The 26895-nt window shown below is 36.3% G+C and overlaps 2 protein-coding genes across 3 annotated transcripts in view; one reads left to right on the top strand and one right to left on the bottom strand.

Moving 5' to 3' along the window:
• The window catches only part of LOC141385623 (uncharacterized), a 355697-nt gene that overhangs the window by 36488 nt on the left and 292314 nt on the right, over positions 1–26895 (bottom strand). The gene's annotated exons all lie outside the window — the stretch shown is intronic.
• The window catches only part of camk4 (calcium/calmodulin-dependent protein kinase IV), an 85299-nt gene that overhangs the window by 37501 nt on the left and 20903 nt on the right, over positions 1–26895 (top strand). For both annotated transcript variants that reach the window (XR_012405877.1, NM_001017607.1), the window contains 4 exon segments: positions 6692–6770; positions 9311–9373; positions 9640–9722; positions 12931–13003. Coding sequence is in view for 1 of the 2 variants with exons in the window: in NM_001017607.1 (NP_001017607.1) it covers positions 6692–6770; positions 9311–9373; positions 9640–9722; positions 12931–13003 (298 nt within the window). In the remaining variant the exon portion in view is untranslated.

The raw sequence follows: 26895 nt of genomic DNA, 5'->3' as shown, positions 1-26895 counted from the left end.
AATTCTGGTTGATGTCAGAACTCAACTTCTGGCCGACGTCAATGTCCAATGTCTAATCTAAAATCAACCACATATCAACATCTAACGATGTGACAGCTTGACGTTGTGTGGACGTTACCACTATGACATCTATCAGATGTTAGTTTTGGGTTGCCATACCTGATAAATAAATGTCAGTTTTTGACGTCAATATGACGTTGGTTTCAGATGTTGGTTCAACGTTGAATTTTGGTCACTTTCTAACAACCTAAAATCAACCAAATATCAACGTCATTTAATTAGACGCTGGTTAGACACTGAATTTTGGTCACCTGACATGACAACCTTTATCTAACCTAATATTAACGTCTTATGACGTTGTGTGCCTGCTGGGCAATAACTCAATGCACTACAGAATGTTACGTTTACACACACATGTACAAATGACATGTTAATGCATCAGCTTTTAACAGCGTAACACTCTACTCTTGTGTACTTTTGAAAGGTATACTTTTTACTCCTACTTTGTGTAATATTTACAACAGATACTTTTACTCTACTTGCACTACATTTTTGGGCAAGTAATTCTACTTTTACTCAAGTATGATTATTCAGTATTCTTTCCATCACTGATTATAGTGTACCTGCATAAATACACATGCAATACACTATGTTTACTATGTTCCGAGGGCTGAGGTAATGCATGATGATATGCTGTCATGGATTTTCAATTAAAAAAATGTCAACATAATGGAAGTCAATAGGGCAAAAACAGTCATAAACACAACAAAAGGGTAGTAAATTGGCCCAAAGTGGATTGTTGAACTTTTCAAAGCATTTCTCCCGATATGTGAAAATAAGAGTTAATATATGTCAAAATAAGAGTTGTTACCAAAAATCATTTGTTGAAACACAGAGAAAGTTGTGGCCAACTCAAAATCAGCCCAGAGTGGATGAAAACATCCCCAACAGCACACAAGGGTTAATAACCTAATTATATGATATGATTTAATTTAAATATCCCAAATCTCTTCCTGTGGCTCCTGTTTGTGTTACTACAATGAAATCATAGTTGGTGAAACCAATAGTTTGTAGCTTGAGAAAGGAGAAACCTAGCCTGATCGTTGGTGCACATTGTTTCAGATGTTCACCTCATCATTGTTATGGAAAATGACAGTAGTTTATTTGGCTTTAAGTTATTTGTGGTTCATATTAGAGAGATCTTATTTGCTTTGTATTGAGTTGATAAATGGTCAGAGCAGCAAACAAACAGAGCTCTTTTGGTGCATTTAGCAATCTCAAATGCAACAGAATGTTATTGCTTATTAGTTTGGATAAACTGGCAGTGATACCAGTGAAACTTTAGCAACATTTTGTCACGCTGGCAGCAAAAATGGTGCAAATTGTGACTGTTTAGTCACAGTCTGAAGCCTTGTCCTGCATCATCTCTGCAAAATGATTTTTCCTGACAGTTTCATGACAGTTTCAAAGTGAAATATCTAATGGTTGACACTAACAGCAAGTTCAGTGCCATCTAAATAGGTAAACAGCATTCTGGTAATATTGTACTTTGCTGTTCGATATATCATGTATGTTTGGAAGGGAAATACAGAATTCAGCAGAATTTAAAAATAACATACTAACTACACTAACCCTATTGCCTCATTCATACTAGCAGCAGTGTTGCCAGATATAGCTGACATTGTTTCAGCTGTCCAAAACCCCCATTATTTGAGATAAATGAGGGACCAAGCTGTAGTTGAGGACTGTGACCATCTAGAGTCAGAGATATAAACGTATATACATATATCTATGACCGGGAGTTTTCCTGGTGGTCAGTATGCAATTTTTTTTTTTAATTACGAAAATTATAATTTTACATTACTTTTCTACATTGATGGATAAGTGACCGCACAGGCATTGCTGACAAAAAGTGTGTGCTTGTGTGCATGGAAATGTACTATCCACCATCCCTGTTAAATTTGATCTAATCCGTGTCCTGAAACACACACCCTCTCCTGCTTTCACATCTAATTCTAACGAAGGGATTGATTCGTTTGTGAATTAATCTCCTTTATGAACGACTCGATCAATTACTGTAGCTGACAATAAGTCTGGCACCACAGCATTTTGTTGTCATATTTTATTTATGTTTTATACATGTTTTATTCAACAAAACTTGCATAAGCCTGGTAATTAGTGCAAGTTGATGCTACTTTACCTTATGGTCATTGCAGAAAGTGACTGTATGATCATCAATATTTAGCACAAAAGTTTGTAACAAACAAAAATGTACAAAACGAAATCTTACCAATGAAATGTTCTGCCTTTATGGTTTGTTTTCTTTGTTAGCTCATTACTACACCCATACACAGCGCTAAAGTCCAGCATCTTCAAGTTGACACTGTAGCTATGTTTCCATCCAAAAATGCGAATAAACTTTATGCGCAAAACCGGATTATCGCATAAAAGTTGTGCGAATGAAGCATCGTTTCAATCCAACGAGTCAAAGCAGACAAAATCGTCGCGTCCTGATTTACTGGCACCAAATATCAACAGTAAAAACTGCATTTGCTGCAGTAGGAGAAGCTGCATCAATCTTTTCTAAATGAATGCGCCTTAGAAGACAATCCTGACAAGCAGTGAGCGCGCAGTGGCGTTTGAAGGTGTCAGACGCGGAGCACAGGCGCTCTTGATTCTGGAGGTCATTAATAATATAATAACAATAATACTGAAATGGTAAGGCGTTTAATGACCAAATACAACATTTCAGATGTTTTATAATGTGCTCAGCCTGACGTTTTATCCATTCATACACAATTTAAGTATCACATGATCTCTTTTAACAAAATCACATGACCTTTTTTAATGCGCATGCTGGAGTTTGTGTGATAAAAGTGTTTCCATCACAGTTTATGCTCATCTTTTCTTATCGAATAAAAAGTTTATCCTACCCAGTTAGGCGCAAAAGTTTTTTATGCGCATTTTCAAAATTTATGCCCATCATGGCGTTTCCATCAACTGTTTTTTTTATGCGCATATGCAAAATGGGCATAAAATAGGTGGATGGAAACATAGCTAGTGTTGACTAGTGCGGTTGAATGACATTTGTGCTAGGAGCACTGTACAAATGTAGCGGCGCTATTGACGCATGTTCAGGGTCCGTATGCGATATCTACTGTTACTGCATATATCTATGGTGACTTTGTAGCTGCCTGTCGCTCTGGATGGCGAGCTGCTGCAAATGCAGGTCTATGTAGGTCTACAGCACGGAGAACACAACCGGCCTCTGAGTGAGCTAAGAGAGGATCACGTGAGCTCTAATGATGCTCCTGTTAGCTGTCGCTCAAAAAAATTCACTCTTAATTTGCATAAAGATGAAGGATTCTCAACTTTGTCACGTCACTCGACATGCACCTGGTTGCCAACGCTGTTGCTCGCATAGATGGAGGTCACCGGAAGTAGCTCAGCAGTTGCTTGTCGCTTTGCTGCTGCAAATCGCTCGTTGTGTGAATGAGGCTTAAGTATTATTACCAAAAGAACTCGTGAAGGGGAAAAATATAATTTGCCATTCATGATACTTAGAATTTTAGCTTGCTTCTTTTTTTTGTGGCTTTTCAGTGGTGTTTCACACAGGAGGAGTAAGGAGTTTAGTGACAACTACCAGTAGTGCTTTGACTTTTTCCAATAAAATTTTAACTATTTTATATTTTACTTCAGTAAAGTATTGCAGGATTTATTTTTCCTTTTTGTGGTGGTAGGAGTTACTATTATTATTGATGCTCCTGTTTTGGAGGTTTCCTGTAAAAAATAACTAAAGGGATAGTGTATCCAAAACTAGGGGTGTGAACCTACACTGGTCTCACGGTTCGGTTACAATTATCCTGTCATCGATTTGGTTCAATTCGATATCATGGTGCATTGACAATGCTTTCCATTCAATCTTTATATATATATATACAAAAGGTAATTGTAATACAATATTGTCCTTTAATACAAGCAGTAAGATATATGAGCTGTACATTTAATTTTACCTGCTCAAAGAAAAGTCTTTTTGAATGTTTTTAACAAAACTCCACTACATGCACAGAAGACAACATGAGCATTTATAGCAAATAAACTAATGTAAATATTATCCCGCTTCATTTTTGACCACTGTCTTCATCGATGATTCGTCGTTGTCTTCACCCGCTCAACAGTAAGGGCTGCGATTGGCTTTAGAAATGAAAGCACTGTTAACCGATGACTGACGTGGGAGGAACAGCCGCAGTTACAGTCTGTATGCGCATAATACGCAATTATCAAAGGTATTCCATAATAGACAAAGTGGAGAAAACTTGCACCTCAGGCATGCTCGTGTCTGGATCCACAAGTATCGCTTCAACAGCCAAGAGGAGAGGAAAAGTTACCTCACAAACACGCCAGCGGGTCAAATGTCCAAAGTGTGAAAGGGAGGCAGAGATGGATTTTTACAGCATCTCTCCCTAGTATTGAAAATGCGGCTCGTGTGCTGTGCCTTCTTCAGTGTCAATGAAAAAATTTCCAGGAAACTCACAAACAGCAGAATTGTGCATAATTATCTACCTTTTAAGTAGTAAGAGGATTTTATTTATTTGCCCTTGCCTCCTTTGCCATAGTATTCTACTGCAACATCGTGCATAGGAGATAACTGACATTAGTATGTAATAACGGTTATGATCTATTACTGAACCGATATCAAAATGTCCCTATCTGCATCACGGTGCACTGAAGAAACAATTAATTTTGACATCCCTGTCCAAAACTGATCATTTATCATCATTTACTCACTCTGTTCTTTCTTCAAGCCTTATGAACTTTCTGTTTTTATTTACTTGAGAACACAAAAAAGTCTTATACTATGTTTAGAGCCATACTGTCACAATCACCAGTGATTTAGCCAGTGCATATTGCTGTAGAACTACACACAGGATATTTTAAAAGCCTTCAACTCCCATCATGCACCTTACACACAACAGTTTCCGGTTCCTCCTGATTACACACACACAGCTGGAAGCTCATGATGGACTGAATACTAGAGCTGTGTCCCAAATCTCATACTTATGCACTATTCTACGCTATTTTGTAGTATAAATAGTGTAAGAAGTGTGTTCACACTAAAAACTCTAAAAATAATAAGAGCACTTTAATTACCCGGATGATGCACTCATTCAGCCGCTAAAATGTAGTGTGGAATGATGGACACTTCACGCACTCAACGACCGCAGGTTTGCTTACGTAGCGGAAGGGGCGGAGCTATCGGACGCACATGTTGAATAACTTTATTTAATTTGGATGGTGAAAGCAAAATTCTCCTACGAGAGTGATTATAGCGCCTACCAAAGGTGAATGCGGTAATACTCACGGCAGGTATTATTTGATAATTCGGTCGTTTATTTCACTGATTTGGCAACTGTCAAACGTCATCAGGGAAACGGTTTAAATTTCCGCTTAGAAAAAAAAATGTATACATATACTATCCTGTTGAGTGTGTAAGTGCATAAGTACAAAGTGTATAGTGTGCCATTTGGGACGCAGCTTAGGACTATAAAGACACATGCTACAAAATGATTTGTCCTGTCATGTTTTGATCTTTGTGTTGTTTACCGTTTTTGTTGTTTTGCCTCCTGTCCTGTTTCTAATTCTGTCTAATAAATACATTTGTCTCTGTTTTAGTATTTTTTCAGTTGAACTATGTTTGTTTGTTCTGATAATGTATTATTTCTTAAAACTAATTTCCAAATAAGCTTTTTGTTCACACAACTTCAGACATTTTAGGTCAGTTTTCAAACGTTGAGAACACATAAAAAAACAAAAGGAACTAGGGATTAAATTTTTTTGTTCACTCAATTTCAGGCATTCCAGTTCTGCAGACAAAAATGTTCAGTTGGCACAACTTAAAAAGTTTTGTTACAAAGCAGTTCACCTCTCCAGAAAACTAATATAGTTAACTCAACTAAATGTTTTTTGTATTACTGACAAATAATTTTAGATTAGTGCAGCTGATGTTTTCAAAAGTTAAGAAGAAAAAGAAAAAGGAAATAAGGATTGTTTTTTCTTCATACTAGCTTAATTTTTTTTACAGTATGTTAGGTTAAAAATGTATTGTTATATATGTTTTGCAAATAAATGCTGTTGATTTACACTTCATAACTTTAACAAATTCTGAACAAATTTGTAAGGATTTCTACAAAATAATAAGTATTTGTTAAAAAAGATGGCTTCTAGCAGTAAGAAGTGTTCACATCAAGTGTTCACAGTGTTCACATCATATTGACGTTGTATCCAAACGTCAGGGACGTTGGATTTAGTTTGAAAATGAAAATTGAGTTGACATCAAAATAACATCCTTAGATGCTGGCTAGACAATAAATTTTTGTCACCTGACGTCATAACCTAAATCTAACGTAACATTAATGTCTTATGACATTGTGTGTCTGCTGGGAAATAACCAACTTAGAATGATTTGTTATGGATTTTGTTACACTGATATCTGGATTAATGGTTACAGAAAATTGAGTTCTGCAAATCAATTACATATTAAAATAAATTGAAGAGTAGTTTTAATATATATCCTAGTGTATTGTAAGATTTCTTCAAAAACTTTTTACAAAGTTTTAAAGGGTAGTGAGATGAACATTAATTGAATGGAACTTTTTGTAACTGAGTCTCTTGCTATCTTCTTCACTTACAGGGGAGCCACATCAGTTGTGTACCGATGCCGTCAGAAAGGCACCCAGAAGCACTATGCTGTGAAAATGCTGAAAAAAACAGTAAGTGCGCTGACAGACTTCTCTCCTCATGTTGCAAGGCTTTGTTCTTTGTTTTGTATTGACAAGGAGTTCCTGGTCAGGACTTCCTTCCAGCTGTTAAGATCCTAAACCTCACCGTTGTAGTCTTCCATTTCTTACATCACACTGCTGCATGATGTGTTATAATTGCTGTCAGCTAGTGACGTTGACAGAGCAGTACTCTACAATTCTTGCCCACATACCGTTATTTGTGCTTTCTTGCCTCTGTGTAGGGAATACTAAGGTTATATTAAGCTTCTATAATGCTTATGCAAAAATATTGTGCTTCATGCTACAGGGCTATGTTCTGATTGGATGTTCTAAGACGTTTTGTTTTTTCAAACCCCACAAAACAGTGTCCAAAGTACTAATAAATATGTTAACCAGAACAAAATGTTTAAGTTAAGTGATGTGAATATAATCCTACAAAAAGAATCTTATGGACAAAAACATGACAAATTTCTCAAAATGATAAATAAAAATGTCAATTATTCTGCTTATATAGCTTATAGTTGTTTAAATTGTCATAAATTGTGTAAAACACTCCAACTACTTAAGAAGCAGATAACTGTACACAATTCACTGCTTGTGAGTTTCCTGGACAATCTTTTTGCTGGACAGTCTTTTTATCTCTTCTTTCGGCTGTTACAACAATAAAGTTACTTTTGGATCACACGTCACTTTTTGAGCATGTCCACAGAACGAGTTTTCTCCACCGCGTTGCTGTCTGTAATAGATCAGCTGATCGCCGCGTCGTTTAACATCAGTGTCCGTGTTATTGTTTGCTGAACAGCGCCAGAGCCACTTTGGCTGACTGTTTGAGCCAATCGCTTTTCTGCTGAGCATGTGACAGAATGTGACAGAATTAAACAGAATGTGTGTAAGAACTTGCTTGACAATGCTCAAAAAGCGAGCAGGATAATATTTACATTAGTTTTTTGCTATTAATGCTCATTTTGTTCTGTGAATGTAGTGTATAGAAGTGTCTTGAAAAATATCTAGTAAAATATGATTTACTGTCATCATGGCAAAGATAAAATAAATCAGTTATTAGAGATGAGTTCCAAAAACTATTTTGTTTAGAAATGTATTGAAACAAAAGTTCAGACATTGGGAAAAAAATAAACAGGGGGGCTAATAATTCAGGGGGGCTAACAATTCTGACTTCAACTGTTTAGGACCTACAAAAAGACACAGCAATGGATGTAAAAACTTACAAATCTTTAGAAATAAACAACATTATTAGTCTTTATGGTGTTTTAGGAAAAAAAAGACTGGATCCTACATTTTATCAAATTTAGAGTTTCCAGAGGTGGTATATCTAATTATTTCCAAATGTAAAGTGGAGGTGAGTCCAATAAGCCAGTCAGAAAAAAGTGGCCTACCATTTTTTTTTCCAAAAAGGATAACTTTTTTAGCTATGATCATGCCATACTGAACAGATAACCGTACATTTCGGTTGAGAGTCTCCAGAAAATCGGACCAGCCAAAAATTGTGATCATTGGGTCAGGGTGTAAAACATAATCATAAAATTTAGCAAAGAACTGAAATATTTCCAACCTAAAATTCTGAATTTGAATACAGGTCCAAAAAAGATGCGCTAAAGTACCAAAATGAAGGATAAATAACTTTGTGTAAGCACGAGAGAATCTTGTGGGAGTGTGGTAATAAAAGTGTCAAATGACTAACAGTTGTACATTACTGTAACAAATTTTATTCAAGAAGATTTGTGCTGGTTTTAGTTCTTAGTTCTTTCATTTTCGTTTTCATTTTATTTTAAATATATTTATTTAACTTGGTTATGTAACAAAACGGGATTTAATTACCAAACATTTATTTTTATGCAAAAGTCAAGTTGCTTGTTAATTTGCTAAGCGAAGAAAACAATTTTGATTTATGTAACATCATGAATAGATCTATATAATCACCTTGCAGCTTTGAAATTATAGCTGTTTTTACTTTGAGTAGGCTTTTCTATCAAACTAAAATAAAATCAGTTGTTCACTGTATAAATAGTAAATACATAATATTTTGAGATATTTATCAGCTAATATATCGGTTATCGGCCTCCAAATCTAAGGAATTTTTGGTTATCGATATCGGCCCAAAAATCCATATCAGTACATCCTTAACAACAAGAAAGCCCATCTTCCTACTTAATATTTCACTTCAGTTGGAAGTCCATCAGCATACTGAGCTAAAAGTCCCAGCAGCTCTGTTTGATGTGGACTTTAAACTCCAAACAAAACAATGACAAACTTGGAAAGAAAAGAGCCAGAACATTATACACAATACATTGTCATTTTTGTTGTAAGTTTGGTACTCTAGAGTAAATGGAGACAGAATATTCCTTTTAGAAATGAAAATTAAAAACATTTTAGAAATGAAAAATATGTTTGATTTACTTCTTTTTTATTATTTCTGTGCTGCGTTGATTTTGCTATTATGCTTTATGTGATTGTAATAGCTTTGTGCACTCAGATAATTTTGTACTCTGGCAAAAACTTGTTTGTTCTTACAGGTTGACAAGAAGATTGTACGAACGGAGATTGGTGTATTACTGCGCCTCTCTCATCCAAATATAGTAAGTCTAAAGGGGAAAACTCCAGGGCCATGTCTACTTGTGTCCTTTGAAAGTTATCTAGCCTAAAATATGCATAAATCTACAAGAACCTTCGCTTAGATTTATTCTGTCTTTGCATTACTGTCTGTGTTTGATTTAGTAAGGTCTGGTTATGCAAATGTTAGCCAAAGATTGCTTCCTTTGACTACATCATTAATTAATCATGTGATGCTTTTGAATTCCTCCAGTGAAACGCTCTCTCTTTTTTTCATGCCACTTTCTGTCAGATCAAACTAAAGGAGATCTTTGAGACCCCTGCGGAGATTAGTCTCGTGTTAGAACTTGTTACCGGCGGAGAATTGTTTGACAGGTCAGTTCACCATGGGGGTAAAGTGCTACATGCTAATAAAGGCTGATTAAGTTGTGAACTCCATGCTGTGCATTGACACTTTTCCTCAGAAGCATAATTAATAGTGTTTGCTAAGGCAAGCATCACTATTTCTATTATTCACACGTTGAGTCAGGTTTTTTTTTGTGCTTCAGATTTCATACCTTCATTCAGGGGGATGGGGGTGGGGGGTCACTGAAGAATCATATGAATCATATGAAAACACATTCAGGACAGGAATATTCTATATTATTAGAATATAAGAAATATTTTTCTAATTATTAGGATTTTTAAAAAGTATTTAAATCCAATTTTGCATATAATTATGCAAGTGAGTGAGTCCAGTTTTGTTTAGGTGGGAGTGTCGAGGGGCGAAAGCGGGAAGGGTTTGCATGAAGAGGGGAGTTTCAGTTCGAGTGTGCGCTGATTTTCACTGTGGCAACACAAACACAGATGCAGGGGAGATATACAGTGACTACGTTTACATGGACACCCAAAAATCTAATTATTTGTCTTAATCTGAATAAGACATGATTAAAGTGGTTACATGAATTGCTTTTTAAATGTTCCTTTCATGATCCTGTTTTACATGTTATAGCACATAATTCGATTAACCTCATTGGATCACCTCACTAATAAGACTTCTTCCAGAGTTTCATGTAATTTCGGGTGTTTCATTCTTAATTTGTTGACTTTAACTGCAGTTTGGCACTTTCATTTTCATTTAGAAACATTTTATGCATGCCCCCCGTGACAAATAAGATATTGGATGCGAGGAACTGCTGGAAGAATGTAGTTTTAATGGAATTTTTTAATACGGCACGATTGGTAGGAGACTCGGTAAGTGCAGAGAATATCATCGAACAGCCGTGTGTGTATAGACTATCCTGTCACAAAATGCAGCGAAAAGCTCTCGGGTAACAAATGTTCATTACAAACATATTTTTATCACGTGTTAGCAGACCACTGTAATCCACAGTAAAATGTGGGCCCACAAGGAGCAGTGCTCTCATTGTGGGAAAATGGAAACAAAATCTTCACTGCGGCACATTTATAAACACAACACTGATGACCTATTTCTCCAAACAATTCTTCTTCTTCCACTTATTTTAATTACAGTTGGCAACACAACGTTGCATCTCTCTGAACACTGTAACAGGTAAAAACAGTCTTCGAGGCTGTCATGAATTTTACAGTTTTTCTCAGCGGCTTTGGTGCAATTTTTCACAACACTATTTACATTTGCACAATAGTTAATGCATTCTTCAAAACAATTAGTGCAAACTGCAAAACCTAGCTGATAATCTGCAAAAGTTTGTCACTTGCTTAAAATGGATAGCTCATTCTTTAAAAGCAAGTATTGATGTCAATGAAAGTGTCAGTGTCATCAAGATGAAAAGTCCTGACAACAATGTTTCTGAACAAGATAGTCAAATGGCTTTATCATGTTTTCATCATGACAGTTTACTCTGTACATTTTTTTCAATGCTTAAAAGTCAGATTTTGGTGACACTTCCTGAAAATGCTCAAGACAGCACTATATACTATTTGCACAGCCATTTGAAATCTACAGTAAAATTAGACATCACTGCATTTAGTGAGGTATATGAGTGCGACACTGAATATGTATGTTTCACATTTTTTCTTTAAATGCTCGTTGCAATTCTAATTTATTTACAGCATTGTGCAAAAGCATAAATACATCCTTATTTACAACAAACATAAACTTCCTTTGGGTTGAACTGTGTACAACTGTCAACAATATTGCAGAACATAATGGAACTGAACCTACAACATACACATGTCTGTAAATCATTCATAAAATTGTTAACATTTTAAGACTTTTTCAGGAAAATAAAGATTTTTTTTTTTCATATAAAATTTTCTTGAAAGATTTTGACAACTATTTCAACATTTTTGTATGTAATGACTTAAGTAATGAAATGAGGACTATTAGTTTTATTTTAAATGACTATTCAGCATTCACAAGTTTTGTTCATTTTGACTGAGATGACATAAGCATGATAATGTTATAAAACAGCAGGAAGTTGTACAAAAGCAATTCATGCATGTCCAAAAGCATTTTCAATTTGTTGTAAGGAATGAGAAACTGCTACTATGATGTGCACAAATGACTAATTATTTTAGGAAATGCATTATTTGTTATGCAAATGTAAATAGTGTTTTGAGAAATGCACCAAAGCCACTAAGAAAAACTGTAATGATGTTGCACCTCATTCACAATAGACCGTGCTGATTGGTTCGAACCATGTCTTTCTCATGAATTAATGACGAAAACTCAAAGACATCATGTAGTCCGACTGTTACAGACATCCAGTCTCCACGCTAGAATTTACACAAGGATCTCATGGCCTTGATGTAGCTTCAACATTTATTTTCAAACTGGAAGAACGAATTTGCTCAAAATGCAAAAACAACTAATTTTTAGATTTTATTTAGATTAGATTCAACTTTATTGTCATTACACATGTACAAGTACAATGTGCACTTTTTAGTGAAATATATCTGTTCTAATAGTGTTTTTAGCAGCATGGGGCACATATATGGCTGTCAACATCTCAAAAAATCTGTTATGGTATTTCATGACCCTTTAAACGGTATTAAATGATATGTCTTAACAATAAAATGATTCTACATTCTTTCATGATTTCATGATTCTTCTATCTTTCAGATCATTGAGTAAATTTAATCACTTTTATTTGTATTTTCAATTAGTTGTTATTTTAAAGTTTTCTTTTTTATTTGTAACTAAAGTTTTTCATCATTTGTTATGTAATAGATAGATAGAAAATAGCTTAGAGTAACACACTGTAGGACCTGAATTTACTTTCCAGTTGAGTTTTATAATCGCATAGCTGTATGACACTTTATCAAGGCAACAACTTTGCAACCCACTGATTTTACAGTTATTCACTCAATGTTTTTTTTCTCATTCAGTATTATCTTATTTCTCATTTCAAAAAAGTTGTGTCAGCATGAGTCATTTTAAAAAGTCCTCTTCTTAAGAACAATCGATAGAAACTCTCCATTCACCTTGTGCGCTTAGGTTTGGTTGACTCACACTAAGGCTGAAAAATAATGAAGTGAAAATTGGAAAAAAAGTCAGGGAGCGTTATTACATTCGATACAGAGTTACACTTGAGACCAAATTGTACTTTTCCTTTTACAGGGTGGTGGAGAAAGGCTACTACAGCGAACGAGATGCGGCTGATGCAGTTAAACAAGTGCTTGAGGCAGTCGCGGTGAGTGTTTCATTTTTACTGTCTAAAGATGATTTTTTCTTTTGTTGATCTAAAGCTGAGTAAATGCATTACACCAGCTGTTCTTAGCAGGACCCGGATTTTAAACACATTAAACACTAAGCAACCCATTAACACATCAAAATGAAAAATATTTTGGTACTCTAAAATAGCAATGGTTCAAGTACTGAGCCTTGTGGTTACAAACATGTGCTTGATTTGATACTCTTCATTTACTGCAAAAAAATTGATAATGCTTTGATAGGTATGATTTGAACAATGAAATCACAGATATGCTGTCTATCATATCAAAACATAAAGTGGTGATGATTTATAAAAATAATAATATAATAATTTGTAATAAATCAAAATTTGAGTTATCAAATGTACAATTTTTTAGCTAGGGATAAAATAGGCAGAAATCACACAGTAAAAAAATTGTGAATTAACACCTGTTGATTATGGTTCATATATGCTTCTCAGATGCATAATAATGAAACAATTCAATAAGTAAATGGTTGTTCAGGAGTCAGCAACAGTGTTTTTAGTTTAGCAACAAATTTTTTTTGTTTAGCCATTTAGTTATAAAATAGGTAAACTTTATAGCACCTCAGTCATACACTGTATGAGAAATTTGTACATTAAGGTTAACAATTACCATTTGTCATGGCTGAATACACAATGCCTGGTGTGTTGAATGGCAATTTTGGAAACATTTTAAAACCAAAGTTGTGGGCACTTATATTAGCAATGAATTGTTCGTCTGTCAAAGTACAAGTTTAAAGTGACTACCTTTGGGTAAAACATATTTTTGCAGATGTTAGCAAAATGCCAGTGCATCAACCAGCCATGTATGTCAAAAAACATTGGACAGTGCCTGACAAGCCTGTCAGACCCATCATCATTGTTGGGGACCAAACCTGTAACTACTGAGGCAAACTATTGATACGGGAGTATATGAACAGAATAGTAATAAGAAGTATAAAATAATAATATTAGAGAATATGTTGCATTAATGACTTGCATTTTTTCATTTCAGCACACTTACAGGTAAATTATATATTTAACATTTGCAATTAATATACAACAATACAACATCATGACTGCTGTTTACTTTTTAAAAAGTTATAATCAATTGAAAGTCCAAAGATTACTATATTGGCCGTAGTGTGTGTGTGTGTGTGTGTGTGTGTGTGTGTGTGTGTGTGTGTGTGTGTGTGTATGTATGTATGTATATGTATGTATGTATGTATGTATGTATGTATGTATGTATGTATGTATGTATGTATGTATGTATATATATATATGTATATATATATATATATATATATATATATATATATATATATATATATATATATATATATATATATATGTGTGTGTGTGTGTGTGTGTATATACAGTATATATACATACATACATACATACATACATACATACATATATATATATATATATATATATATATATATATATATATATATATATATATATATATATATATATATATATATATATATATATATATATATATGTATATATAGCCTTTAAGTGTCACTTTCAGCTGTGTAGAAGTTTCTTGAAAAATATCTAGTCAAATATTTTTTACTGTCATCATGGCAAAGATAAAATAAATCAGTTATTAAAACTATTATGTTTATGTTTAATCATCTGTCTGCTAAACAGAAATTGGTGAAAAAAAATAAACAGGGGTGCTCATAATTCTGACTTCAACTATATATATATATATATATATATATATATATATATATATATATATATATATATATATATATATATATATCATTTACTGCCTAGGAAGGTCATTTACTGCGTAAACATATGCAAATGAACGAAAATACACTCAACGGCTGCTTTATTAGGTAAACCTTACTAGTACTGGGCTGGACCCACTTTTGCCTTTAGAACTGCCTTAATCCTTCACGCCATAAATTCAACAAGGTACTGGAAATATTCCTCAGAGATTTTGGGTAATATTGACTGAGTTGCCCACCTGAGCTGTAGTGTATGTGTAAAATAGTGTGAATGGGTGTATCTGCTGCGTAAAACATATACTGGATAAGTTGGTGGTTGATTACGGTGTTGCAACCCCATATTAATAAAAAGACTAAACCAAAAAGAAAATGAATAAATGAAGTGCAAGGTCCATATTGGAAACTCTTAATTATAAAGACTTTAGACATGGCTATTTTACCTTTGACCAATAACTAGCCACAAAGACCACATTATCAGACTTCCGAACCTCTCATACCGTAGTAGCCAGCCAATAAATCCTTTGTAAGTTTAAGGTTTATTGTGATTTATTTGTGCCCATCAAACTTTTATGTAAACGTTTGTCAGTGAAACTATAAGTGGAAAGGGAATCAATTTTCCAGTATGAGGTCATTATAAAGTGTATCTAGAGTACCACAGAAGGCCTTTAATTGTTTTGTCTTTTTTAAATGGGCAAGCCATCTTATACTGTAGTATTTGCCCCTTTCTTTCTCCCTGGATTCCTTGTGTGTTGTTTTTTTAAGGCCTCTTCTGTATATTATGCATACACTTTCTTTATAAATAAGGCATGTGCATCCATGTGCATTAGTGCTGCCTAAATTAGAATGTTGGCCTGTTTTTCATCTGTGTGAATGTATTTTAAAGGCATTTTCATTTAAAGTGTGTTCTCCTCCACTGGCTCTCGCTTCATCAAAGATGACGGTTGCCAGGGAGATAGTAAGAAAGTGGGCAAATTTCTCATGGGCTGGATTCAGTTGGTGGGCTGCAATAAGAGAACGGCAGCTCCCATCGGGACATAAAACGGAGCGGAGGAAAGGAAACGTGAATGCTGCGAGCACCTTTGAAGTGACCCTCCTTTTCAGGGATTGTTTTTAATGTGTTATTGGGTGAAGAGTTTCACAGTTTCCCTCACAACAGCAGAATCTGTGTGCCTGTCACATCAAAGCCAGCTGGCTGTGTGGCATCCCTCTGGATCTGTGTTTTGTAGATTTCTGCCAGTCTGATTGGCTGGGACGTCCTCAGTGGCTTGGGACTTTTGCAAAATCTTTGCAGTTTTTCTTTTAAAGTCTGGAGCTCTCGAAAATGATGCATTTTTCATTGCGGAGAATTTTTCTTGGTAAGAAGGTTTGCCAGTAGTTGTTGCCATCAACTTGATGATACTACCTTGTCCTGTACACACTTTCATTCCAAGTGGTTGTTGTGGGAAAAACTGCATATTGTTTTGTTGGGGATGTTTTAAAGTGTGCTGCCCTGTGCATTGAGTAGTTTCATGTCCAAATACCATTAGGCAGTAAATTTGTGAAATTTATTATACCAGAATTATAATTTTTGAAAGAATTTTTCCTTCAAGAGCTATAAGCCTTTTCTGAACAATTGTCGCCTTTGGAAAAATTGTTATTCGAATTAAGACTAATTAACAATATACCAAACAGATGCCAACAATCACCAAATTTAAATGAAACCAGAGAAGTCCATTTCAAACCAATTCTAGTCGGCAAAAAAGGGACTTTCTCTCCAGGTAGTTATACAGTAGGAACTTCATTCTACTTAAAGGGTTAGTCCACTATGATATCATATTTTAAACTTTAGTTGATGTGTTGTAGCTGTGTGAACATAAACAACCTCTCCGAATGTATTGGGGACAATGGCTTTTACAGAGTTAGCTTAGCAAAGCCTACAGCGAACAAAGTTTGGTAACTACAAAAAAGGTTATCTGGGTATGCGCATACACCATGCGATTACAGCTTGTGCTGCAAAGAGGCGTGGCCAGAGGCGCTGTAATGTTATAGCAGATAAAGCTAAAATGCCAAAAAATTTCCAAACACTGCTATTTCCACAGAGATTCTTCTGTTTCTGTATTTGGGCTTCCAAAGGACACAACACAAAGAGAGAAGTGCTTACAGTTTAATTTTAATAATGTTCCAGAGAATTATAAAAAATATATATAGCTAGCATTCGACAAAGTACAGCTTCCAGAATCTCTCCAGCTCCAACCATAATAGAATAAGCTGTGAATTGTGAGCCACAGCCTGTAAGTATTTCTATTTGTTAAAATTGATCTATTACATGCATAGTGTCTAGTGTTAACTGTATGTTGTAGCAAGCACATAAACAAGGATGCTATTTGACACCACTAAAAATTCATAATTATCCATCAAAGTGCTGTAAACACCCACAATCTTCAGCAGCACTGCAGTGTCTCTCTATGCGGCCACTTTCCGTGCGTTCTACATCAGGTATGTATTTCAGGACCCGAGAAGACATCTAATGTACAGAAAATATCATGTAAAACTTTATTGTTTGTATTCGCCATAGACCGTAAAAGATATGAAAGTAGTAAGCATGACAACTCCCATAGGTTTCTAAAGAGCACAAATAAAGCTACAAGTAGGTGTGGTCAACCATCATAATTGTTGGTAAATGCAAGGCTATTTCAGAAATACAGGCATAACACTGTATGATATTGTTTCACATCACTGTTCTATACACCTTTTCTGCTGTAAAGTTGGCCATTTTAACAGTGGGGTCAATAGAAATGTGCTCTATTATGGAGCCAGGACTAGCAAAAATTCAAATATTTGCGGTTACAATTATTTCCGTATTACCTTCAAAAGGGAGAGCGGGATGTTGCCGATTGGTATTTGCTCACACTGAGATTACTGGTAGATCCTATTGTGCAGGGTTGGACAACTCTACATCAGGAGATAATAGTTTTACATAGGAGGACTGTTTTCATAGCTCTGAGAAATATTGACAGAAGTCTCTTTTGGCACCACAGGAAATAGGAACAATTTTAGTTGAACTGCATTTTGGGGAACTAAAGGGCTCCAGGTAATTACAGTAAATCATTCATAGGAACACAATTATCAGTTGTGTTTTTTTTTCTTCTCTCATATTCAATGATATGTAGAAATATTGTTACCAGACAAAGTGACTAGTTTCTATAACTGAGTTCCTACACTCTCAGAAGTAAAGGTACACGATCTGTCACTGGGGTGGTACCTGTATTTAAAGAGTCCATAATTGTATCTCAAAAGTATATATTAGTACCTAAAAAATTTAAGTGGAACACTTTTGTACCTTTTAGGTACTAATATGTACCCTTGATGTATTAATATGGACCTTTTAGGGTCAAATTTGTACCTTTTGAAAAGGTACCACCCCAGTGACAGCTCACTTACAGTACCTTTATTTTTGAGAGTATATAACTAGGCAAGGGCCGGTATAAGTTTCTGATGATATGATAACCCTGGATAAAATATCACGGTATCACAGTATTGGGAGGGGAATTAACATTTTTAATACTTTGAAACAGTAAACATGTCAGGCTAAATAATAAAAATAAATAATTAACTTCTGCTGTCTTCAATAGTTTCAAAAACACAAATTTCTTTACAAAACACTCTTACATATACCTTGGGAATGGTACAGTTGAAGTCAGAATTATTAGCCCCCCTGTTTATTTTTCCCACAATTTCTGTTTAAAGAAGAGAAGATTATTTTTCAACACATTTCTAAATATAATCGTTTCAATAACTCATTTCTAATAACTGATTTATTTTTGCCATGATGATAATATTTGCCCAGATATTTTTCAAGACACTTCTATACAGCTTAAAGTGACATTTAATGGCTTAAATAGGTTAATTAGCTTAACTAGGCAGGTTAGGGTAATTAGGCAAGTTATTGTATAACAGTATAACAGTTCTGTGAATTATCGAAAATAAATATAGCTTAAAAGGGCTAATGATGATGACCTTAAAATGTTTAATATAAAGGCAAAAACTGCTTTTATTTCAGCCGAAATAAAACCAACAAGACTTTCTCTAGAAGAAAAAATATTTCCTGACATACTGTGAAAATTTCCTTGCTCTGTTAAACATTATTCGAGAAAAATTTTAAAAGAAAAAAATCAAAGGGCGTTTCATAATTCTGACTTCGACTGTATAACAGAAAACTGTAGCGGTTTTAAAACATTGACTTTTCCAAACTGCAGTGTACCTTGAAACTGGTTAGTGTCCCATGCCTACCTACTGCATAACCATCTGGTGTGAAAGCTGGTCATTGCAATCACACCATTGCCAGTTCCTACAGTGTGAGCAGCTGCTTTGTCCAATAAGAACTATGAAAACAGTAAAGTCTGTATATTGTAATGGAAAAGTTATTTTCCACTAGTGACAGAGAAACACAATTGGCATTATTACTTTGCATGGTAATAGCTCATTTTAAAAATATGTTTGGAATGGCATGAATTTGTACGAATAATCCACTTTTCTGACAATGCATAAAAGTTATTTCCTCATGAGATCAGGTTGGGTATTCGCTGCAGAGCCAAATGGGTCAAATAAGTGGAGCTTGGCCTAGTCCAGCTCCCCCTCTGTGGACCTAATGAGTGTAGCTTGACCTAGTTATGTTTAGGTTTATGGTAAGGGTTATGGTGTGGTTAGACTTTTAACTCCATCCATTAGATCCAGAGAAGATGAACTTAAAGCTCCACCCTTTAGTTCTCCAGTGACACACTTCACCTATAATTATGTGGGCCTGCATAACGAGGCTAGTTACTAAAATAATCTTCATGGTGTGGAGACACAGATGGCAGCAGTGGCGAGTTACAGACCTCCTGCTCTTGTCAGATGAGAGGCGGAAGCAAAGGAGAGAGTAGATGTACTTTATGTGTGTCAGCTCCACTGAGTTTTGAACAGGATGGGACAATTCCCCTCGGACCCCACTAAAAGATAACACTCCTTCATGTCACCATAATAATTGGTGTTGGGAAGCTGGCACACTGTACTGCTCCTCCTCTGAGGAATCATTCTGTGGCTCTATTGCAAACAAACCAGTTGGAATGCTTTTACCCTGGGGACTGTGGTGTCTCTGCCTTTATATGGGCAGTCGTGCATACTAGTTTGACGGTTAAGAGAACTTTTTTTTGTCAAGCCTTGATTTTCCCTTGTGAGTGATATATGAGCACTTGAAACCGACAATCCATGTCTATTGTATGCGGAGAGTCTGCACTTTAGCATGATTAATTGCAAAACAAGGAGTAAAAACTCTAAGTAAATATAATTATTTTACTTTGTCTAAGAGCGTAGGGGCTGCACAGTAGCTCAGGAGTTAGCACTGTCACTGTGACGTTGGTTTCCGCCGGATGCTCCGGTTTCCCCCACAGTCCAAAGACGTGCGGTACAGGTGAATTATATAAACAAATTTTGCTGTAGTGTATGGGTGCGTGTATGAATGTGAGAGAGTATGGGTGTTTCCCTGTACTGAATTGCAGCTAGAAGGCATCCGCTGGATGAATGTTTGCTGGAATAGTTGGTGGATCATTCTGCTGTGGTGAAGCTAAAGAAAAATGAATGAATGTATTTGCAAATATAGTTAACTGTATGCTAACCATTGGTCTCGCCGCTGTCTAAAGAAAACTAAAGTGGTTTTGAATGTCTGATTAGTTTCATTCCAAAACATATTTAATTTTGTGTATTTTTTTTCGTCTTTTTGTTTGTTTTTATCTTGTGAATGTTAAACAAGCTAGATATAATTTTCTTATTTGGTCTGGACTATGATAATAAAAAAGTACTGAATAAACACAGGAAGAAGTATGACTTAATGACTTAATTAATTTCCTTTAACTGACTTCTCACTAAAACTTACATTTTCAGGTCATTTCAAGTTTGAATGCGTCATGAAATGTCAAGTGTGTGAATGACTGACTTTGTAAATTGGTCTTACTATTGACACCAGTATGCAGGAATGTCCTGTCTCTTGTTGGACAGTGTCATTGATTAAAGCAGTAGTCCTCAACCACTGGGCTGCGGACCAGTACTGGTCTGTGAATCAATTGGTACTGGGCTGCACAAGAAATCATTCATTGCTCCTATTAGGTTTATTATCTGAGTCTGAACGATCTTTAACCTCTTAAAGTCCAATGTGTTTTTACATGCATTTTTTTTTATTTCTCTTTGCTATTTGGGCTTTTTGGAACCTAATTAGAATAAAAACGTATAGAAAAAATAAAGTCTTCTAATATGATGTACTTTCAGAGAAAAATGATGTCCATAGATGTGGACTCGTGGTGCAAATTTACATAAAACACTTTTTCCTGAAAATTCGTTTTGAACATGTTTTGACTATCAGAGAGTAAAAACAAATTTTTTTTTTCCCCGTTTTGGACAGTTGAAAAAGTGTTTGGGACATTTCATATGCTGCAACAGTTGCAGGATAATACTGTATGTCTGTAACAAAATATAAAACATTCAAAGTATTTTAAATTGCCACTTAAGAGCTAAAATGTGCTGTCCACATATGTGGCCACTAAGCCCTATAGACTGATTTCACGCGGCCACCATTTTCAAAAGCGAAATAGAGGCTGCGGTGGGAAGAAACCCGGAAGTATCATTGGGAGTTACATAGGAATGTTGTGTACCTGGCAGTATATCTTATCAGCGAAGAGAACGTGACACAAATTTATAATTTCACCGCCTTTCGGGTGACCCGAAGGTGATTTCTGAGTGAATGGTACATATAAAAAGGGATATCAGAGCTCATTTTTAGCTAAGTTAAGGGAAATGGCACTAGTTAGCTAACGTTTTCTTTATCAAACACACGTTTCAAATGCCTTTTAATAAACTCGAGATAATGAACTGATTCTTTCACTATATTAGACTCGTCACGATCCTAAATTAAAAGAAAAAAAATCTATTTTCCATTAAAATTTAAGGCACTGTTGATGGCTTTCTTAAAACAGTGCCCATTTGCTATTGTGTTCACGTGTTCAACAGAAATTATTGTGATTGGCCGAGAAGGTCATCAGTTCACCCTCCGCTGTTTACCGAGCACAAACACAGACGAGCGGTCCGCTTGATGACTCGACTGATCTTCAAGGCTGCTTCGTGCTCCAGTCTCCGTGTATCTGTATTTGCACTGGGTGAAGAGCAGTAATCTGAGTGCAAACCAAACACAGATACACAGAGACTGAAGCGCGAAGCAGCCGGGAAAATCAGTCGAGTCATCCGCGCTCAGCAGCGCTTCTATGTTAGCGGGAAATAGCCGGTTTTAAAACTTCAGTACCGGGACAACAATATTACAGACATCACAACGGTGTGCTGCAGAGGATTGCAGTGTTATCATTCACCGGGTTACAAAGGCTGAAGCAGGAAAGCGTCCTCATTGTGTTTAAGTAGTGCCATGAACTGAAGCCTAGTAGGACAATTAAGCGTATCACACTGAGATTGTCATGTTGTTTGATGCTAAATTGTTTTTAATTGTTTAAAATAAGCTTACTGAATGATATTAAAGTGATGTTTACACCATTTCTGCATTTTGAAATCTCGACAACAGCCGGAAGTTTGTAGTACACAGCATGTTACTGCAATGTTTAGAGTGCTGGTCCCATATTTCTGGGTTTCTTCCCACCACAGCCTCGCTTTGATTCTTTAACATGGCGGCCATGTGAAATAAGCGTATAGGAGGTTAAATGACAGTATTCTCTCAGTTACATCTTCACGACAACCTGCTTTTATATAACGTTCTTTGCTAAGGAAAAAATGTCCAGCAGACCTGCGAACTACAAAGGAATGGATCCGCAACACAGTTGTCAACATATCAGGTGAATCCACCTTGGCTGTGCAAGAAGATCAACTGATGAAGATTCCAAATGACGGCGACCTTTTAGGGGCCATCCTATTCTAGAGTTTGCACAAGTTTGTTATTTCCATTGAAGGTGTGTGGCTCACTCAGGGCCCACCCGCAAAAAATAATGCAAGGCCCCCACAGAAGTGATGGCGGGGGGAGGGGGGTAAGGGTTCGTGCTTATGATCGCGAAGTAAATGACTTTTTTTGAGGCGGTGTTAAGGCTGAAAGGAGTTATGATCCTGCGAACAGTGTTGCCAGATGTAGCTGACTGATTCTTGCACAAAAACTATCCAAAACCCATCGAAATGACAACCATCCAGCAATCTGAAGGCTGTCATAAGTGGATGGAATGTGAAGAGGCTGTGGCTGGGGGTTGATTTGGTTTTGTAGAGGTGATCAGAACCAAGTAATAAGTTAAGACCACGGAGGTGAGGGGGTGGGTGTAGATGTATCTGGGACTTGGGGACGCACCGTTTCAAAACGGCCCAAATTTCCTCTACCGGCCTATTTCATTTTTTTACCCTCCCAATCTAGCAAAACATCTCACAAAATGATGACCGGGGCTGTGGGGATAGTTGAGGAGGTTAAGCATATTGGCCACTGTGGGCAACTGGGCTCACTCCTTCTTGACCAGACGTGCACCGTGGGTCATGTGACAAAAATTGATCGATCAGCTTTTGCTTGTATGGAATATACACATTTCATTAAAACGAATTATCTCAGACACAGAACACCAAAACAAGGTGACAAAAAAGGTTGAGGACCACTAGATTAAAGCACTTATTGATGTCATATTTCAGAATATTTGTGTTGGAGGATGCCTGATAGATAGGCCTAAAGACTAATCAAAATTGCTCTAACAATACATATGTGCATTCTTAAAACTGATGCTTGAAGCAAATATTTTCTTAACTACTTTTTTTGTTGTTGATTGTTTCTCATAATAGATCTACCACGCCTCTTCTTCAGAGTGTGCTTCTCTGTCACGTTCATCAGTTCCCTCAGTAGCACATGTTAGATGGTAACCACATGTGTTTCTCTGTAACCAGGCAGACTTATGGCCTGTGCTACTCTGTTTAATGAGTTTCCGTGGAAACACTAACCAAGGCACAGGCAAGTGTGTTGGGCTGATTTTAAACATAGGTCTGTATTAAGTCATAGACTTCGGCTTAATTGGTGTTTTCACTATTAGGATTTCACACATTGAAGTCCTAACATTACGTATCAACAATTTTTTTTATAACTTGTCTGTTGGCTTTATGCACAATTTGATTTCACACACACACACACACACACACACACACACACACACACACACACACACACACACACACACACACACACACACACACACACACAACATGGCAGAAATGCCTGCAAAATAGTGCCAAAACACTTCAAATAGCACCTGCATAGTAATACTTTGGCAACCAACTTCATGCCAAGTGTCAACACAGAAGGAGTGTTTGTGTGTGTATGTGTGTGTGTATATGTTTATGTTTTATCAAGTAGTAGATTTTCTTCAACAGATTTCTGTTTAGTGTGATCTGTTTGTTGGAGCATTCAGACTCCTTACATACAAATGTGATATGTGGCAAGGCATACATTAACATACTGTAAAAGTTTGAATTTCACATTTCACAAATATGTCACAAATGTGCAGTAATATATATATACACATACATGTTATAATATGTTATTAGTTTTATACATGTTCATTTATGGCAGCGGTGTCAAACTGAGATCCTGGAGGGATGCATCCCTGTACAGTTTAGTTCTATTCTTGCTTCAACACACTGATGTTGCGGTCACACTAGAGCATGCGGAATTCTGTTGTCCGGTGCAGCGAAAGGGGTGGGATTAAACAAGATGATTAGCAAATTAAAAAGTGAGTGATTAGTCCATATTTTAAATTTCTGCCTACACTGCACAAATGCTTTTCTTACTTAGATTTTTTGTCTTGTTTCTAGTCCAAATATCTAAAAATTCCTAAATCAAGAAGAATTTTCTACACAAGCAAAACATATTGTCTTGTTTTGAGAAATAATATGCCAATATTAAGTGAGTTTTTCCTTAAAACAAGCAAAATAATCTGCCAATGGGGTAAGCAAATTAATCTTACGTCAAAAAAAAAAAAACAGGATTAATTTGCTTATGTAACCCCGCCGGCTCTACACCACCCAAACCGCTCTGAGCTGGTTTCGAACCGGCGACCTTCCGCATGGGAGTCAGTTGCTCGCTAGAGCACCTTTAGAGGTCAGAGGAGTGAGGTTTACCTGCACAGCCCCTACTGGCTGGCCTCCGTTACACTCACACCCCTAAACCTCACTCTCATCCGGGTCACGGCACCAATGTAACCCCGCCGGCTCTACACCACCCAACCCGCTCCGAGCTGGTTTCGAACTGGCGACCTTCTGCATGGGAGTCAGTTGCTCCAACAAGGAGGCTAAAGACCATGACCTCTAGTGTCTGTCGCTAGAGCACCTTTAGAGGTCAGAGGAGTGAGGTTTACCTGCACAGCCCCTACTGGCTGGCCTTCGTTACACTTACCCCATTGGCAGATTGTTTTGCTTGTCAAGAAAATTCTTCTTGATTTAGGAATTTTTAGATACTTGGACTAGAAACAAGACAAAAAATCTAAGCAAGAAAAGCCTTTTTTGCAGTGTAGAGAGATCATGTTTTAATCCTCGATTAGTCTCAGCCAATTTTACATGTCAAAGTCCACCATGTTTGAACTTTGCAACGCAGCAAACTGCAATTCTTGTCTCACAACCTTGTGTTTCCAGTCTGATGCATTCGCATGCGTATGAATGAAAGTCTTTGGGGAGAAAAGTCCAGTGTGACCGCAGCTCAAGGACTCAATTAGTCTGATCAGATGTGTTTAGTTAGGGTTAAAGCTAAACCATGCCTTCCATGAATTGAGTTTGACACCTGTGATTAATGGGATATGGCCATATATCACACAAAACCACTAAAACAGACTAAAAACAATGTAGTATACATGCCAGACCAGTATATTACACTGTTATTCACCCACAGACTCTGGAGCACAAACACAAGCCTGCAGTCCACCATGTTGTTGTTGTCACTGTTACATAATGTAGCGATGTTTGACAAAGGTCAAGACCTGAGCTGATGACATCATGATTCACCCAAAACCACAAATATTTTCAGATTTATTCACTCTGGCACTCCAAAAGTGTAGTTTACATTGGCACTTATAGCCTGGTGGACAGTGTGCTGGCATATAGTGCAACTGCCCTGTGGGTGTCCAGAGTTTGATTCCCCACTCAGATATTTCAAACCTTTCCATCCACCTTTCCATACACTATAATTGGGCGGGCTGGCTGCCCAGGTATATTTAGTGCCACTTTTTTTTTATTTTGTATGCACCCAATAACCAAACTTAGGTGATGGATTATGTATTGGAAAATTTTCTCTCATTTACCCATTTCGTTCTGTGTGCAGGAGACCTGTCAACACTCTTACAGACAGTCTCACATGCTTTGCAGACTCAGAGAGGCACGCCTTTTTGAGACTTATAAAATTTGTCAGACCCGGCCCGAGCTAACTTTTGCTTTTGCTTTTTTAAGCTCGAATGCATTTTTTTGCATAACCTTTTTACTTAAGCCTACTTTTGTAGGGCTTCGCAATTGACCACGGGTGCATAGTTGTGAGAGAAACATTAAAAAATTATTTTTTTTCTATCTAAAGAAAAACTTTATACTCGAAAAGGACAAAATGACTGTTCTAAACTGGCTTTAGTAATAGTCAATTAGTGAATGCCTTATTTAAATAATCTACAGTTTTTAATTTTGTAATCATGCAATTTGTTTTTTGAGATATTGGCCTCTATTTTAACGATCTAGGCGCAAAGTCTGAAACACCCAAAAGCATTAAGGGCATGTCCGAATCCACTTTTGCTATTTTAAGGAAGGAAAAATACGCTCTCTGCCACAGCACATGGTCTAACAGGGTTGTGCTTATTTTCTAAATGAGTTATGTGTGTGTTTTGAGAATAAATCAATCACAGTCTCATCTCCTATTCCCTTTGTGGCACATTTGCAATTTACATGACGGACTTTGTAAGTGGAAAAACTGAACGCTTCACTAGTAAGAAACAGTTAAACAGAGCATCTGCAGCACGAGGATAAAAAACGAGCCTCCTCCATTCTACCTTAACTTTCACTTTCTCTTTTTCGTGGATAAGGAAATGGTGTTGTACACTCAACTGAAGACATTTATTAGCC

The sequence above is a fragment of the Danio rerio genome, chromosome 5 (genome assembly GCF_049306965.1).
Source record: "Danio rerio strain Tuebingen ecotype United States chromosome 5, GRCz12tu, whole genome shotgun sequence".
In the NCBI taxonomy this organism is placed as follows: domain Eukaryota; kingdom Metazoa; phylum Chordata; class Actinopteri; order Cypriniformes; family Danionidae; genus Danio; species Danio rerio.
This window is presented reverse-complemented; position numbering and strand designations above follow the sequence as displayed.